This window comes from Mastigoproctus giganteus, chromosome 11 (genome assembly GCF_048544385.1).
Source record: "Mastigoproctus giganteus isolate SK-2022 chromosome 11, ASM4854438v1, whole genome shotgun sequence".
Taxonomy (NCBI): Eukaryota; Metazoa; Arthropoda; class Arachnida; order Uropygi; family Thelyphonidae; genus Mastigoproctus; species Mastigoproctus giganteus.
Window position 1 is genome coordinate 156,376,251 of NC_143585.1, and position 18,114 is coordinate 156,394,364.

General features: G+C 39.4%; 1 protein-coding gene across 3 annotated transcripts in view; it reads right to left on the bottom strand.

Annotated features, from left to right (window-relative positions):
• LOC150078525 (mitochondrial 10-formyltetrahydrofolate dehydrogenase) overlaps positions 1 to 18,114 on the bottom strand; it is a 910,691-nt gene that overhangs the window by 239,555 nt on the left and 653,022 nt on the right. For all 3 annotated transcript variants that reach the window (XM_090385282.1, XM_090385283.1, XM_090385284.1), the window contains one exon: positions 12,623 to 12,716. In XM_090385282.1, coding sequence (XP_090241408.1) covers positions 12,623 to 12,716 — 94 coding nt within the window. The remainder of the gene's footprint in view (positions 1 to 12,622; positions 12,717 to 18,114) is intronic.

The following is an 18,114-nucleotide window of genomic DNA, read 5'->3' on the forward strand; positions in this document are numbered from 1 at the left end:
CTAAAAGCAAAGTGGAGCAGAAATTGTTGAAGTTAAACATAAGAAAAGCACCTGGGGTGGATGGAATCTATCCAGTTATATTAAAGGAGGCGGCAAAGCAACTAAGCAAACCCTTAGCCATAATTATGAGAGCATCCTTGGACTCAGGGAGGTTCCCACGGACTGGAGAAGTGCAAATGTATCCCCAATTCACAAAGGGGGATCGAAGGGTGACACGAGTAATTACAGACCAATTAGTTTAACTTCTGTTCTGGGTAAAATAATGGAGTCACTGGTTAAAGATGCATTGCAGGATCATCTAGACAAGACTGCAGCAATAATTCAGACACAGCATGGGTTTGTTAAGGGAAAGTCTTGTCTGACAAATTTGATAGGATATTATGATGTGGTTACAAAGGAACTGGATGCAAAAAATAATTTTGATATCATATATTTGGATTTCAGGAAAGCTTTTGACACTGTTGCGCATGGAAGACTATTATACAAATTGGAGCAGAATGGTATTAAGGGTAAGTTGCTACAATGGATAAAAGGATGGTTAAGTGGGAGAAGACAGAGGGTGGTAATCAATGGGTGCTGCTCTTCATGGACTAATGTTATTAGTGGAGTCCCACAGGGTTCGGTGTTAGGTCCACTATTGTTTTGTATATTTATCAATGATATTGATGAAGGTATATCAGGCTTAATGTCGAAGTTTGCAGATGATACAAAAAAAAAGGTTGGCAGGGTTGTTAATGACAGTGATGGCAGTGTGCTTCTGCAACAGGATCTAGATAATTTGGGCAGATGGGCTAAGAAGTGGCAACTGAAGTTTAACCTTGACAAATGCAAAGTACTGCATATGGGTAGAAGTAACTCCAGAGAAACGTACCAACTGTGTGGTACTACACTTCAGGTGGTAGAAAATTAAAAAGACCTGGGAGTAATTGTGCAGTCAGATATGAAGTTTTCTGAGCAATGCAGACAGGCTGCCAGGGCGGGTCATGGGGTTTTGTCAATGATATATAGGAATTTTGCTAGCAGGGAAAAGGAGGTGATTATCCCTGTGTATAAGGCAATGGTCAGGCCACGCCTTCAGTACTGCGTACAGGTCTGGAGGCCTAATTTTAGGAAGGATGTAGATTTACTTGAGCGTGTACAGAGAAGGGCAACAAGATTGGTGAGGGGAATGAAGGGATCCTCTTACCAAGAGAGGCTTAAGTTCTGCAAATTGCAGTGGCTGGAGACTAGGCACCTGCGCGGTGATCTGATTGAGATATATAAGGCCTTGAATGGGATGAGCACGCTGAATTCTGATGGGATCCTTCCACTTGTTCAGATTATGAACCTAAGGGGGCATAAATTCAAATTAAGAAAAGACAGATGTAGAATAGATGTGCGGAAATTTGCCTTTAGCCAGTGGGTGGTTAATTGCTGGAACAAACTTCCATCTGTCGTTGTGGAAGTTGATAGGTTGAATAAATTTAAGGAGGAACTGGACAGGCATTTGGAGGCAATGTTGTGATTTTTTTTTTTTTTTTTTTGGCTGATGCTGCATAAGCTCATACACTTGCTTTCTTGCATCACATGCCACTACTACTACTACCACCACCCCACATTGCACTGAAACCGAAATAATTGGCACCAAAACTGTTCCGTGTTATGTGAAACCATGCTGATTGAGGTATAATTATAATGGGTTTTAATTGAATGCGTACCAGAGAAACAGACTATAAACAAATTAAAATAAATTTATAAACAATTTGCATTTGATAGCCAATTAAACGGATTTGAAATTGAAAAATATTGCAAAGATTTTATTAATGAAACGGTAACATCATGAAAGATGAGAAAAAACCTTTATTGTTTATTTTGGTATTTCAGTAATGAAGTCTGAAACAATCTCTTCTTTTTCCTGGCATAAATGTTTGTAGAATCGAATCCCATCTTGCAAAATTTGATTTATTTTGATGTTACGTTCAACAGTCGGTTCTCCATTCATAATCGCCTCACAAGGCATGCAACCCCCCCCCCCCGTAAAACTTTCTCCAATTCTTCTGTTGAAAATTCTTTTGGTGCCACTTCAGAATTGTTTTCCTCTTTTTCATATGTAGTTTGCTAGTCAACTTCAAGGAAAGTTGCATCATCTATGTCATTTCCAAGTGATTCAGTGCAGTCACATACATTGGCAGTGTCCAAAGTTTCGAATCCCAAGTCTTTTGCGATCTTCACAACGTCCTCGAGATTTGTCTGAACTTGCAATTTAAAGCCAGGGAAATCATTTGCCAAATGGGGTGAAACATGCTGCCAAACAGAACGCATGTTGTTGGCAGTGATTTCTAGTCAAGATGAAGATTTATTTTCGATTGTATTTAAAGGGGTAAAAATAAATTGTGAATGAATAAATAATAAATATTGAACAGTGTTGCATGTTGCTGCTGACTGCCTGAGGCAATTTGGTACATGTGCATGTGGGACAATAAAGTTAGCACCACAGCATATATGTAACAGTACATAAGCTATAACAATGCAGCATATGTTTAAAGTATGTTTCTAAGCTATTGATGATATTTTGGTTTTTAGGAGCATTAGCAACTAAGGCCATATTGCTCCGGGGATATGCGGTGGTCATTTCCTAACCTTTCCGCATCCTCCGTATTTGGTGGTCACGGGCTCGAACATTGGTCTAATCAAGAAGTGCGTGAGCATGCTATGCTCTGATCCTCCTGCCCATCTAGCTACAGAGGCACCACCTACGCTATTGAATGAGTTTTAATATGTACAGTAAGTTTTCGGCTTAAACTTAATTGAAAAAGTGTTAAAGCGAAACCCATGCTGTTTCAAGCTGTGCTAAGCGAAGTATTGCTGTATAGCATCAGCCAAAAAAAATCCTTATTTCACACATCCACTCACTCCGAATGTTTGTCAAGTTCTGCCTTGAATCTATTTAAGCTATCAACTTCTACAACGACATATGGAAATTTGTTCCAGCAATCAACCACCCGCTAGCTAAAGACAAACTTCCGCACATCTATCCTACAACCATCTTTCCTCTATTCGAATTTATGCCCTTTCAGGAGATTATTCTGAGCAGGAGGAAGCATCTCATCAGCACTGAGCATGCTCAAACCATTTACGGATTTATACACCTCAATCAGATCACGTCGCAGGTGCCTAGTCTCCAGACACTGTAATTTGCAAAACTTAAGCCTTTATTCGTAAGATCAACCCTTTGTTCCATTCACTAATCTTGTAGGCCTTCTCTGCACTTGTTCCAACAGCTCTACATCCTTCTTAAAATGAGGCCTACAGACCTGCATACAGTACTCAAGGTGTGGCCTGACCATTGCATTATACAAGGAGATAATCACCTCCTTATCACTGCTAGAAAAATTCCTGTATATCACTGCTCGAAAAATTCCTGTATATCACTGCTAGAAAAATTCCTGTATATCACTGACAAGATACCATGAGCTACACTTGCAGACTGTATGCACTGCTCAGAAAACTTCATATCTGCCTGCACAATTACCCCCAGATCCTTTTCATTCTCTACCACTGACAGTGTAGTACCCATGGACTGAGTTCAGTACGACACAGTTGATACGTTACTCTGGGGTTACTGCTTCCCATACTTTATATTTGTCAATGTTAAACTTCATTTGCCACCTCTCAGCCCATCTCCTCAAATTTTCTAGATCCTGTTGCAGCAGCATACTGTCATTAACAATCCTGTCAACCTTCGTATCGTCTGCAAACTTTGAAATTAAGTCTGATATGCCATCATCAATATCATTTATAAATACAGAAAACAACAATGGACCCAACACTGAACACTGAGTGTTGACACTAATAATATTAGTCTACAAAGAGCAGTGTCCATTGATTACCAGTCTGTCTTCTCCCACTCAACCATCCCTTTATCCATAGCAGCAATTTGCCTCCAGTGCCACATTGCTCCTATTTGTGCAGCAATCTTCCATGTGCAACAGTCACAAAGAATAACTTTGATATCAAAGTTATTCTTTGCATCCAGTTCCTTTGAGACTACATCATAGTACTCAATCACATTGGTCAGACAAGACTTGACCTTAACAAACCCATGCTGTATCCGAGCTATAACTGAAGTATTGTAAGGTAGTGATCCTGCAATGCTTCTTTAACCAGTGCCTCCTTTAATTTCCCTGGAACAGAAGTCAAACTAACAGGTCTGTAATTACCTGTGTCTCCCTTTGATCCTCCTTTGTGGATTGGGGTCACATTTGCACATCTCCAGTCCATGGGTACCTCCCGTGAGTTAAGGGAAGCTCTCATAATTATGGCTAAGGGTATACTTACATACTTTGTGGCCTCCTTTAATATAACTGGATATATTCCATCCACCCCAGGTGCCTTTCTTATGTTTATCTTCAACAATTTCTTCTCCACTTTACTCTCAGTTATTACAAGATTATCTAGCTTACTGTCAGAGTTTAATACACCTCTGGCATTCCCCTCCCTGAATAACTCCTCTTGTGTGAATGTAGATATTAAAATATTCATTTAGGTTGTAAGCTCCCTGAGCAGAATCATCAACAGTTGAAAATATCGATATCAAGTGGACCAATCTGATTCATTCCCTTCCTCCTCAAGTTTACATAAGTAAAGAACTCTTTGCTGTTTTTCTTTAGCATTAGCATTAGTAGAGGCATTTGATGCAAGAAAGCAAGCTTATGCAGCATCAGCCAAAAAAAAAAAAGAAAAAAAAAAAAAAAACCCACTTCCACTTCACCCCTCTGTTCGTTCAAAATACCTGTCCAGCTGAGCCTTAAACTTATTTAGGCTATCAACCTCCACTACAAGGGATGGAAATCTGTTCCACCAACCAACCACCCACTGCCTAACTGCAAATTTCTGCACGTCTATTCTACATCTGTCTTTCCTCAATTTGAATTTATGCCCTCTCAGGTGATTATTCTGAGCTAGAGGAAGAATCCCATCAGCATTGAGCATGCTCAAACCATTCAAGGCTTTATACACCTCTATCAGATCACCTCGCTGGTGCCTAGTCTCCAGACACTGTAATTTGCAAAACTTAAGCCTTTCTTCGTAAGAGCACCCCTTTGTTCCATTCACTAATCTTGTTGTCCTTCTCTGTACTCGTTCCAGCAGCTCTACATCCTTCTTGAAATGAGACCTCCACACCTGTATACAGTACTCTCGGTGTGACCTGACCATTGCCTTATATACAAGGGAATAATCACCTCCTTATCCCTGCTGGAAAAATTCCTGTATATCATTGACAATACTCCATGAGCTACTCTTGCAGCCCATCTGCACTGCTCAGAGAACTTCATATCTGCCTGCACAACCACCCCCATGTCCCTTTCATTCTCTACCACTGTCAGTGTAGTACCACAGAGTTGATACGTTGCTCTGGGGTTGCTGTTTCCCATGTGTAGTACTTTACATTTGTCAATGTTAAACTTCATTTGCCACCTCTCAGCCCATCTGCTCAATCTTTCCAGATCCTGTTGCAGCAGCATAGTGTCAGTAGTGTCCTTGACAACCCTGCCAACTTTTGTATCGCCTGCAAACTTGGACATTAAGCTTGATATACCATCATCAATATCATTTATAAATACAGAAAACAATAATGGACCCAACACTGGGCCCTGAGGGATTCCACTAATAACATTAGTCCACGATGAGCAGTGTCCATTGATTACCACTCTCTGTCTTCTCCCCCCTCAACCACCCCTTTATCCATAGCAGCAATTTGCCTCCAATGTCACACTGCTCCAATTTGTGTAGCAGTCTTCCATGTGCAACAGTATCAAAAGCCTTTCTAAGGTCCAAGTATATAATATCAAAGCTATTCCCTGCATCCAGTTCTTTTGTGACTGCATCATAGTATCCAATCAAATTTGTCATGCAAGACTTCCCCTTAACAAAACCATGCTGTGTCCGAGCTATAACTGAAGTCTTGTCTAAATGATCCTGCAGTGCTTCTTTAACCCGTGCCTCAATTATTTTTCCTGGAACAGAAGTTAAGCTCACAGGTCTATAATTACTTGTGTCAGCCTTTGATCCTCCTTTGTGAATTGGGGTCACATTTGCACATTTCCAGTCTATGGATACCTCCTCTGAGTCCAAGGAAGCTCTCATCATTATGGCTAAGGGTTTGCTTACTTCCTTTGCTGCCTCCTTTAATATAACTGGATAGATCCCATCCACCCCGGGTGCCTTTCTTGTGTTTATCTTCAACAGTTTCTCCTCCACTTGACTCCCAGTTATTTCAAGATTCTGTAGCTTACTGCTAGAGTTGAATACACCTCTGGCATTCCCCTCGCTGAATAACTCCTCATGTGTGAATGTCGATGCAAAATATTCATTTAGTTTGTTAGCTACCTGAGCAGGATCATCAACAGTTGATCCATCAATATCAAGTGGACCAATCTGATTCGTGCCCTTCCTTCTAGAGTTTACATAAGTAAAGAACTCTTTGCTCTTTTTCTTTGCATCCCTTGACAAGGATTTCTCGTAATCTGCCTTCGCCTGCCTAACCTCCTTTGTAACTTGGTTGCATATCAACTTGTATCTATCATAGGCTTCTGTGTCATGTGTTAATTTGTAAGTATCCCATGCATTTTTCTTCTCTGCCATATGCCTCATTAGTTCATCTGACATCAATTTTGGCCTAAACCTTGAACAATATTTCTTAGTTGGTATGTAAAGCCTAGTAGCTTCCAAGATAAGTTCTTTGAATGCTTCCCATTTTGAATTTGCTGTTGGTAACATCAGTTGATCCCACTGTATAGAATTTAAATACTGTCTCAGTCCATCGTTGTCGCCTTTACGGAAGCAATAACCCTTCCCTTTATCCCTAATGGTAGTTACTTCTTTGAGTAAATCCCACTTCAGCACACTGTGATCACTGCCACCTAGTGGTTTATTTATCTGCAGATTCTTAATGCATGAAGAATCACTGCTGATAATCAAATCAAGAGTATTACTCCCTCTAGTTGCCTCCCGAACATGCTTATGTAGAAAACAATCATCCAATAAATCCACAAAAGCCCTGCTAGTGTGTGAGTGACCAGCCCCCCAAATTCCAGTCAATATCTGGGAAATTAAAATCTCCCATTATAAGACTCTCTGATTTACTGCCCCACTCTATTTCCCTGTACAGTTTCTTATTATACTCATCAGAGTCATGAGGCCTATAGCACACTCCTACTCTCAATTTTGATCTCCCAATGCTTATGTCACACCAAACTGACTCAACACTGCACTGTCCAGTGATGTCGACTGGCTTCACTTCCTTGGTTTTTATGTTTCTTAACTAATAGCATAACCCCTCCCCCCTTCCTAGCCTGTCTATCCTTTCTGTAAACGTTGTACTCCCCAAATTGCAGTTCTGCATCCCTTATATCTGTGGGACACCACGTCTCTGATATCCCAACAATATCTGCCTTTGATGTTTTGAGCAATACCTCAAATTCATCAAATTTATTTACTAAACTCCTAGCATTGGTGTACACGCAAGTATACCTGCACCTGTTTCTATTCTTAACTACCCTAACACAACCCATGTGTTTACTTGTACCGCAATGACTCCCAGCAGTCTCTGAAATATCATGCATCTTGTTTTTCAGGCTTCTGCTCATTCTAATAGAAGCAGTGCAAGAATCTGTTTCACCTCTGCCAGTGGCTACTGTCAATCTATTGGTCTTTGTCTCCCCCCAAGCTAGCAGTTTTCCGACCCACCTAACACTGCCTCGATAGCATCAGCAAATATTCTTGCACCCTTTCTATTTAAGTGTATCCCATCCCTGTAGAAGCAATCTCTCCTGTTAACAAGTACAGTCCAGGCCGAAAAAAATTCTACCCCTTGAGCCTTGCACAATCTTTCCAGGGCCGAATTGATCGACAAGGCTCTCATCATATACTCCCTCCTATCGTGTCTGGGCAGAATTGCAGACACTTTCAAATTCAACCCTAATTCTCGGCTTTTGTTCAACAGTGGCCTGTACTTGTTAAGTAATTCTGCCGGTCTCCTACTCTTAATATTATTAGTGCCAACATGTACAACTATATCACCTTTTGTGCCCTTAAAAGATGATATTCGCTCTACAACGTCATCAACCTTTGCCCCTGGCAGACATACCCTGGTTCTGTTCCACCTATCCTTTTTACAAAGCATGTTCCCCGTTTCCCTGACAATAGAGTCACCAACAACTACTAGTTCCTTCGGGACCAGCGCATTCTGCCTTGGGGGTTGCCTCTGTGTCACGCGATGCCCAAGTGCAAGCTCTGGCGTTGATGTGGGCAGCTGAGAGCTTGATAGGCCCCTCAATTTAGTTTCTTCGAGGGCATCCACCCCGTCCTTCAAGCTCTCATATAGGCCCACAAGAACGCTGAGTTGTTGCCTGATATCGATACACTCCTTGCATCGCGCACACACAAAGGCATCCCCCATGGCAGTATCATGTCCCGTACCCGATTGCTCTGCAAACATCAAGCAAACAGTGCATTTTATAAGGCTGTGAGTCAGAGGACAACTGCCCCCCCTCATTTATACGCTGAGCCACAGCACTTCCATTAGCTTGAGCCTTTTGCTTTGCTGCTCTGGTCTGAGTCATGATTCTATTAATTAATTATAATTAATTATGTTATGTTATTAATTATGTTAAATATAATTAATTATATTATGTTTGTAATCTAAGTCGTTATATGTATTTATTTAAAAGTACAATTTAACTGCTAACGAAGTTCAACTAACGCTATCTAGTACGGTATATAACTATCGTATCACAAAGGCGGGAAAGTTACGAACAGTAATCTACGGACACTTAAGTATTAATTTACTTTCAAATCTCGCTGTCTCAATTCAGAATAAACTAACGATCCTTACTACATCTATAAGCTACTTACAGAAATAATTCGATGTAAAAAAATATTCAATCAAGCGGCTAAATATGGCTAAAGAACTTCTAAACAACAGCTTAGTTGCAAACACGTGGATACCCTTACCGATACTTTTATGCAATTACAAGGCCGAGTAAAGAATAAATACACCAAATTAATCAGAAAATCACAAAATAATGTTATACTACTAAATTCAAATCAAAAGTTTTAGAAAAACAATAATTTCAAATCAATAAATAAGAAAAATCCACTTAGCGGCTTTGAACACAACCGTCTCCTAGTAGCCTCATCCTCCTAGTGCATCCTTTGCCAAAGATTTCTTGGAATCTGCCTTCGCCTGCCTAACCTCCTTTGTAACTTAGTTACAAAGGAGGTTAGGTACAGACCAGCCTATATCTATCATAGGCTTCTGTGTCTCCTGTTATTTTATATGAATTCCATGCATATTTATTCTCTGTCACATGTCTAATTAGATCATCTGACATCCATTTAGGCCGAAATGTTGAACAATATTTCTTGGTTGGTAGGAGAAGCCTAGTAGCTTCCAAGATTAATTCTCTAAATGATTCCCATTTTGAATTTGCTGTTGGAAACATCTTCAGTTGGTCCCACCATATAGAATTTAAATACTATCTCAGACAGCCGTAGTCACCTTTACGGAAGAAAAACCCTTCCCTTTACCCTGATGGTAGTTACCTCCTGGAGTAAATCCCACTTCAGCACACTGTGATTACTGCTACCTAGTGGTTCCTTTATCTGCAGATTCTTAATGCATGAAGAATCACTACTGATAATCAGATCAAGAGTATTACTCCCGAAAATGCTGATGTAGAAAAACAATCATCCAATAAATCCACAAAAGCCTTTCTAGTGTGTGAGTGACAAACACCCACAAATTCCAGACAATCTCTGAGAAATTAACATTCTCCCATTATAAGACACTCTGATTTACTGGCCCACTCTATTTCTCCGCGCAATTGCTCATTTCCCTCATCAGATTCATTAGGCTTATAAAACACACTTACTCTCATATTTACTTTCCCAGTGCTTATGTCACATCAAACAAACTGGACATTGCATTGTCCACCAATGTCAATTGGATGCACTTCCTTAGATTTTATGTGTTTTCTTAACTAACAGCATAACTCCTCCTCCCTTCTGGTCCTATCTATCCTTTCTGTACACATTGTACTCCCCAAATTCCCATTCTGCACTGCTTATGTCTTTGTGACACCACGTCTGATATCCCAACAATATCTGCCTTTGATGTTTTGACTAGGAGTTCAAGTTCATCAAATATACTCCTAGCACTGGTGTACATGCAAGTGTACATCATCTATTTCTACTCTTAGTTACCCTAACATAGCCAATGTATTTACTTGTTTCACTATTACTCCCAGAAGTCCTGGAAATCCCCATTGGCTTGCTTTCCAGGCTGCTGCTGAATTGCATTTCAATAGAAGCAGTGCAAGAATCAGTTTCACCTCTGCCAGCAGCTACTGTTAATCTATTAGTCCGTGTATCCCCAGAAGCCAGGTTTTCCGACCTGCCTAACTCGGCCTCAATAGCATCAGCAAATATTCTTGTACCCTTTCTATTTAAGTGTATCCCATCCCTGTAGAAGCAGTCTCTCCTGTTAACAAGCACAGGCTTGACTGAGAAAAATTCTACCCATTGAGTTTTGCAAAATCTCTCCAGGGCCGAATTGATCGACAAGGCTCTCATCATATACTCCCTCCTATCGTGTCTGGGCAGAATTGCAGACACTTTTAAATTCAACCCTAACTGATGGGGTTTTTTTTCAGCATTGACTTGTACTATTTAAGTAATTCTGCAGGTCTCCTACTCTTAATATGATTAGTGTCAATGTGTACAACAATATCACTCTTTGTGCCCTTAAAAGATGATATCTGCTCTACAACGTCATCAATCTTTGCCCCCTGGCAGACAAACCCTGGCCCTGTTCCATCATATCCTTTTTGCACAATATGTTCCCCCCTTTCCCTGACAATAGAGTCACCTATTGTTGTTGTTATTTGGTTTTTAGGAGCATTAGCAACTAAGGCCATATTGCTCCGGGATATGCGGTGGTCATTCCCTGACCTTTCCGCATCCTCCATATTTGGTGGTGACGGGCTCGAACCCCGGTCTAATCAAGAAGCGTGTGCTAATGCACCGCTGCTCCTTCCCACCTGGCTACGGAGGCGCCTGAGTCACCTACAACAACTAGTTCCTTTGGGACCAGCACATTCCACCTTGGGGGTTGCCGCTGTGTTGCTGATGATCAAGTGCATGCTCTGGCATTGATGTGGGCAGCTGAGAGCTTGATGGGCCCATCAATTTAAATCCTTCGAGGGCATCCACCCTGTCCTTGCTCTCATACAGGCCCATAACCATGCTGATTCGGTGCCCGATTTCCTCACACGCAACTCATTACATCACGCACAGACAAAGACATTCCCCCCCCCTTGTCTCCCGAATGTTCGAAATTATATGATATCAAAATTATTTTTTGCATCCAGTTTCTTTGTAGTAACACTGCCAACTGACCAGTCAAATTGGTCAGATAAGACTTTTCCCTTAACATTCCCATGCTATGTCTCAACTATAACTGCAGCCTTGTCTAGATGATCCTGCAATGCTTCTTTAACCAGCGACTCTATTATTTTCCCTGGAATAGAAGTTAAACTGACAGGTCTGTAATTATGTGTGTCACCCCTTTGAAACTCCCCTTGTGAATAGCGAATACATTTGCACATGTATTCACTTGAAACTTGCAGAACTTAAGCCTTTCCTCGTAAGAGCCCCCCTTTGTTCCTCTCGCCAATCGTGTTGCCCTTCTCTGTACTCGTTCAAGCAACTCTACATCTTTCCTAAAATGAGGCCCCCCCAGACCTGTATGTTGTACGCAATGTGTGGCCCGACCATTGTCTTATACAAAGTGATATTCATCTCCTTGTCTCTGCTAGCAAAATTCCTATATATCATTGACAAAACTCCACGACCGTCTCTGGCTGCCCATCTGCACTGGTCAGAGAACTTCACATCTAACTGCACAGTTTCCCAGTGGAGGAAAATACCTCTGGTATTTTCCTCCACCTCCCTGAGTGTAGTACCACACAGTTGGTATGTTTCTCTTGGGTTACTGCTACCCATATGCAGTACTTGCATTTGTCAATGTTAAACTTCAGTTGCCACTTCTCAGCCCACCTGCCTAACTTTTCTAGATCCTGTTGCAGTAGCATACTGTCTTTACTGCCATTAACAACCCTGCCAACCTTTCTTGTCCTATTTATAAATTATAGGTGAAAACCATTTCAATTCAAATCAAGTGCAAGCTCTGGCATTGGATTTAAAAGAAAATATCACTACTTGGCATCTTTCATTTTGTGATTTAAGTCCTCACTGGGTTAATAGGTGTAATTAACCATTAATCATCTCTGTTCATTACATATGTGTTCATTCATTACAAGAAAATGGCATAAGTTGTTTTAAATAATGTAATACAACAAATATCAACAATACAGGGAAAAGAATATGTCATTTCCTTGTCTTGTCTACAGTGGACTTTATACTTTATTTAGGCATATACTTTGAATCAAAATGACTTTCTCAGTAACTTGCTTTAGAGATTCTGAGGAATAAATTACAGCTGTAATTTGTTTAGCAGTTCATAATACTAAGTTAATTCTTAAATATAAAAGTATTAAAAAATATCCATATTATTACTTACCTTCTCATGATCTGTTTACCGACAAAAGTGGAACCAGTAAAACCAACTTTACGAATTTCAGGATGGTCTGCTATGGTCTGACCACATTCCCTGCCTAAAATGCAAATATTGCAGGAATAAAGAAATGGCATGTTTAACATCTCACACACACACACACACAAAGTTGGACATATACGTAAAAATGATGAGAGATGTTAAGAGCTATTGCTGTAGGAAAATGTGCAAGCAATGCATTTGGGAAATTAATTTAAACAGATTTCAGGTACAAGAATAAGAAAATAAACAGTATATACCAATGGAATATAATGCTCAAATAATAAAATATTGTTACTTAGATGCATTATTATATAATTTATAAATTATCACCATGAGAGGGTTTGACCATAGTCTTTTATTAGCACCTACATTACCAAAATAAATTATCTCAAATTTCAGCAAAGCTATGGTCAGATTTGCTGTCTTTAGCCAAATCATCATTTGGATCTAAACAGCAAACAACAGCCCAACGAGGATTGGGAGTATAATGGATACTGGTCCAAATTATAAGATAAATGGGAGGTGGGAGCAATAGGTTTGCAATTCTACAATCAGGGGCTCACATCTGGTGAGTATAGGCTTGGCACACCCAGGGTCCTGAGCTGGATATCATAATTCTTCTCTTTCTTGGTGATTCCCTTCCTTCTCTCTCTGGGTAACTCAGGATTTTTTTTTTTTTTTTTTTTTGTGGCTGGTGCAGCAAAAGTTTCAGGCTTCCTTGCACCATATAGTTAATAATAATAATTAACCAAAGACCTATTAAAGTGTGCGGCTTTTATAATGTAACCTTTCCAATTCGAATTTAATGATTGAATTAAAATTCCAAATATAATCACATGGATCAAATCACAGTACTACTAAAGCATAGTTTCATAAACAGGTGGCTCAACTTGTCACTTGTGTATAAAGGGGATTTTTTACCCTACCTATTTCTCCATAATTTTTGTTATCTCTCCACCCTGATATATGCTGGCTTAGTCTAAAGCCTCATAAGGAAGGGAGTGAGGGTCAGCAGCTCTATCAGTTACGTGAATATTTTCTAGTGGCATATTACAAGGCTTCATATAAGTTGGGGAATCTTTCTGCACATTATGTGGCAGAAAAGTATTTTTAGGTTAAGAGAATGCTTCCATTTGAAAAAGTAAGTAAACTGCGTCATTCACTTTAGAAACTTAAAGTACCCATAGGAATTCACTTCATTGTTTGTGGTAAGGTGCATTTCTACCATATTCTGGCACAATATACAGTTAAATTCCCAAAATCTGGAATTTTTGAATCTCATCCATGTCAAAGTTTCGAAGTTTACAGATTTCAAGCAGTCATATGACACTCATAAAAAATAGAATCAAAAATATTGCATCTTTATACTGCTACTTATTGTACATAGTACTATTCAAATATAGTCTTTGTCTTGAGAGAAAGGTAATATACAGCAGATGTAAAAGTACAATTAACACATTATGGCATCTATCATGTTCTAGAAATCAGCCATTCCTCCCCATCTGGTAGTAAACATCATGGTGGGAACCAGTAAATGTGATACTGCAGGCATGCAGCTCACAAAAAGAATTTGACTGACATGGGCAAGGGATGTTATCTAATGAAGTTTGAAAAAGGGATGATTGTTGGGAACCAGTTGAAGGTTGGCAGTAACAATGAAAGAACAAATCTTGTGGCCTGTTCACAGAATTGTGTAGTTAAGGTGTTTTGAAAGTGGTCGGATAATGGACAAAACAGCATAGCAGGTGCCCAAACCTCACTGATGGTCATGATGAATGTAGATAGTCCCACCTTGAGCAAGCTGACAGATGGAAAAAGGTGGAACAGTTGACCATGAACTTTAATGGTGGGATGACTAACTGTGTTTCTGAGATCACGATCCAATGAACCCTGCTCTGTATAGTGCCTGTTCAAGTACCCACACTTACGGCTACCTATCGCTAAAGATATCAAAAGTTTACATCTGAGTGATATCATTGAACCACTGACTCGTAAAAAAGTACCTTTTCTGAAGAATCATGTTTTCTACTATGATGTCATGAGTGGAGAGTATACAGAGGTCAGGAAAACTAGAAGCATTGCTCTAATGTCCTGGTCAAACAGAAACAAGCAGGTGGCTGCAGTATTTCGGTATAGGGGATGTTTTCCTGGGAATCTCTTTTGAAGTCCCTCATACTCTTAGACTGCACTGAATGCTAAAAACTACCTATCCATTGTGGCTAATCAGGTACACTCTTTTGTGGTGACTATCTTCCCAAATGGCACAGGTGTGTTCCAACAGGATAATGCACCCTGCCATGTTGCCAGTACTGCTCAAGTGGTTCATTGAACACAAAAGTCACTTACAAGTGCTACCACTTGTGACTTTTGGCCACTGAATTCAGTGGATATAAATCCCACAGAACACCTCATCTGTGGAATTACACTGATTTGAAAGATCCAGCACTTGGATCTTCCACCATGGACTATCTCAGATCTACAGGATGCAATCTTAGCAACATTTAGAGGCCTTATTAGAGTCCATTCCTCACTGTGTGGCAGCAGTACTGGTGGCAAGTGGAACACATACCTGTTTTCACTCTACAATATGTATAGTACCTATACATATTGTACTCTACAATGTGTGGCGCCTCCGTAGCCAGGTGGGCAGGAGCAGCAGTGCATAGCACACACTTCTTGATTAGACAGGGGTTTGAGCCTGTGACCACCAAATAAGGAGGATGCAGAAAGGTCAGGGAATGACCACCACATATTCCCAGAGCAATATGACCAAATAACAACAACTACAATATGTATAGTACATATTGTAGATTATATTAACATATACTGTAACTTTACCCTACTAAAATGTAGGGTAAAGTTAAATGTTTAACATAATCTCTTCAAAGTTTCATTGTACAACATCTTTGATAATACAACTTTTCTGTAATAGGTAAAGACCTGTATATATGATTTGAACAGTCACAACCATCTAAGTTACTTATGGGTGGCACTTCAGCAGGGGGGGAAGTGATGCCATTAAACTTTTCACCTCACAGCCATACTATCCTTCTCTAAAATTTAATTTGAAATATGCTAATACAGCAAATTCTTTGAAATCCTTGAGGATCGAGATTTAGAAAATTTGAGAAGTTTTGGAGAAATACATTTTAATGAATATTAAGAACCATCAAAAGAATATGTTTACATCTGTAAACATTCATAATAATGTCTAAAATTATGAAAAACGTTAGTAGTTACAAATGAAAAATAATAGCCTTATTAATTAATTTCAAGCAGATTAAATAATTTTAAAAAACCAAATAATGCAATATCAGTTTTTTATAGCATGCTGACTACAATCTATCTTTGATTCGATTATCAAAGATACACTGTACTGCTGTATTTTTTAACTTGATATCAGATTATTTAAATTCAAAAACGTTTTAAAGTAGCAAATATACCCCAACTAGCAATAAAGGATTTTATGATCCTTCTAGTATGGATAATTTGAAATATCAATGAAAATTCAAAGTCCGAATTAGGGATCAGACATACTCTTAAAAGGTATATGCACTTTTTTAATGGTTGTCACTTTTGTACTCTGAGTGTTATCTGCATCAGCTGTTGTGGAAATGAGAATTTTCTTGCACAAGAACTAACAAGGCAAAGATTGCCATTCAGAAGCCAGTTAACCTTCAAAGTTAACTCACATTATAACTAGTTATGCCTGAAATAAATCCAGTTATAGTCATATAAGTGGATTTGTTTCAGGCATTATAGTTATATAATTGGATATGTTTCAGAAATTTGAAAACATATTTCAGTTTTTATCATTTCCTATAATGTGAGTAAGTGTAAAAGCTTAGATATTATGATAATGTCTACAGTAAAACCAGTAAACAGAATGTGCTTAATTTAAAGCTGTGTGCAGCAATATTCACTCAAGGGAAGATTATCTCTTCTTAACAGATATTTGGTGCTTGCCCCGAATAAAACTACTACTCCTTGTCAGTTTCATCTAAGGCTGGATTCCCAGAATTGTGGTTTCTGCTTGAAAATTCAAAACCATTTTTTCCTCCAAGTCTTTTCTATCATATCACTTTATAATCTATATATGGTACTAAAAATTGTATTCTAGTTGAGGTAGTTGGAATTTTTTTTTTCTTTTTCCTTTTTTAAATGAAAAACCAAAACAGGAAAGGTATTGAAACCTAGTAATTTGTACTTATACTGTGAATGGGCTGAAGTTTGAGAAGACAACATGTTGTCATTAGACCTGAACAACCACGGTTGTTCAAGCCTATGTCAACCAATCCAATGAAAAACTTTATATTGGATTGATTGACATTACGTTTTTCATGGATTGGTCCCAGCCAATCCATAAAAAACAGGCCATCACATTGCCTCTGCCAAACAAGAGGTGAATGGATGCATTTAATCCTAGGGGCTCACATCTGGATAGTACGGGGTTGGAGAGTTAAGGGGAAGTCACATCTAGAGAGTTAAGGGGAAGTCTTGTCTGACCAATTCAAATGGATACTATGATGTAGTCACAAAGGAACTGGATGCAAAGAATAATTTTGATATCATATATTTGGATCTTAGAAAGGCTTTTGATACGGTTGCACATGGAACACTGCTGCACAAACTGGAGCAGTGTGGCATGCTGCTATGGATATAGGGATGGTTTAGTGGGAGAAGACAGAGAGTGGTAATCAATTGGACACTGATCTTTGTGGACTAATGTTATTAGTGGAGTCCCCCAGGGTTCAGTGTTGAGCCCACTGTTGATTTCTGTATTCATTAATGATGGTGTATCAGGCTTAATGCCAAGTTTGCAGATGATACAAAGGTCAGCAGGGTTGTTAATGACACTAATGGCAGTACGCTGCTGCAACAGGATCTATAAAAGTTGAGCAGATGGGCTGAGGTGACAACTTAGGTTTAACATTGACAAAAGGTAAGGTAATGCATATGGGAAGCAGTAACCCCAGAGAAACGAATCAACTGTGTGGTACTACACTGACAGTAGTAGAGAGTGAAAAGGACCTGGGGGTAATTGTGCAGGCAGATATGAAGTTTTCTGAGCAGTGCAGATGGTCTGCAAGAGTAGCTAATGGTGTCTTGTCAATGATATACAAGAATTTTTCTAGCAGGAATAAAGAGATGATTATCCCCTTGTATAAGGCAATGGTCAGGCCACATCTTGAGTACTGTATACAGGTCTGGAGGCCTCATTTTAAGAAGGATGTACAGCTGTTGGAACGAGTACAGAGAAGGGCAACAAGATTAGTGAATGGAACAAAGGGTTGCTCTTACAAAGAAAGGTTTAAGTTTTGCAAATTACAGTGTCTGGAGACTAGGCACCTGCGAGGTGATCTGATAGCAGTGTATAAAGCGTTGAATGGCTTGAGCATGTTCAATGCTGATGGGATTCTTTGTCTTTCTCAGAATAATCGCCTGAGAGGGCATAA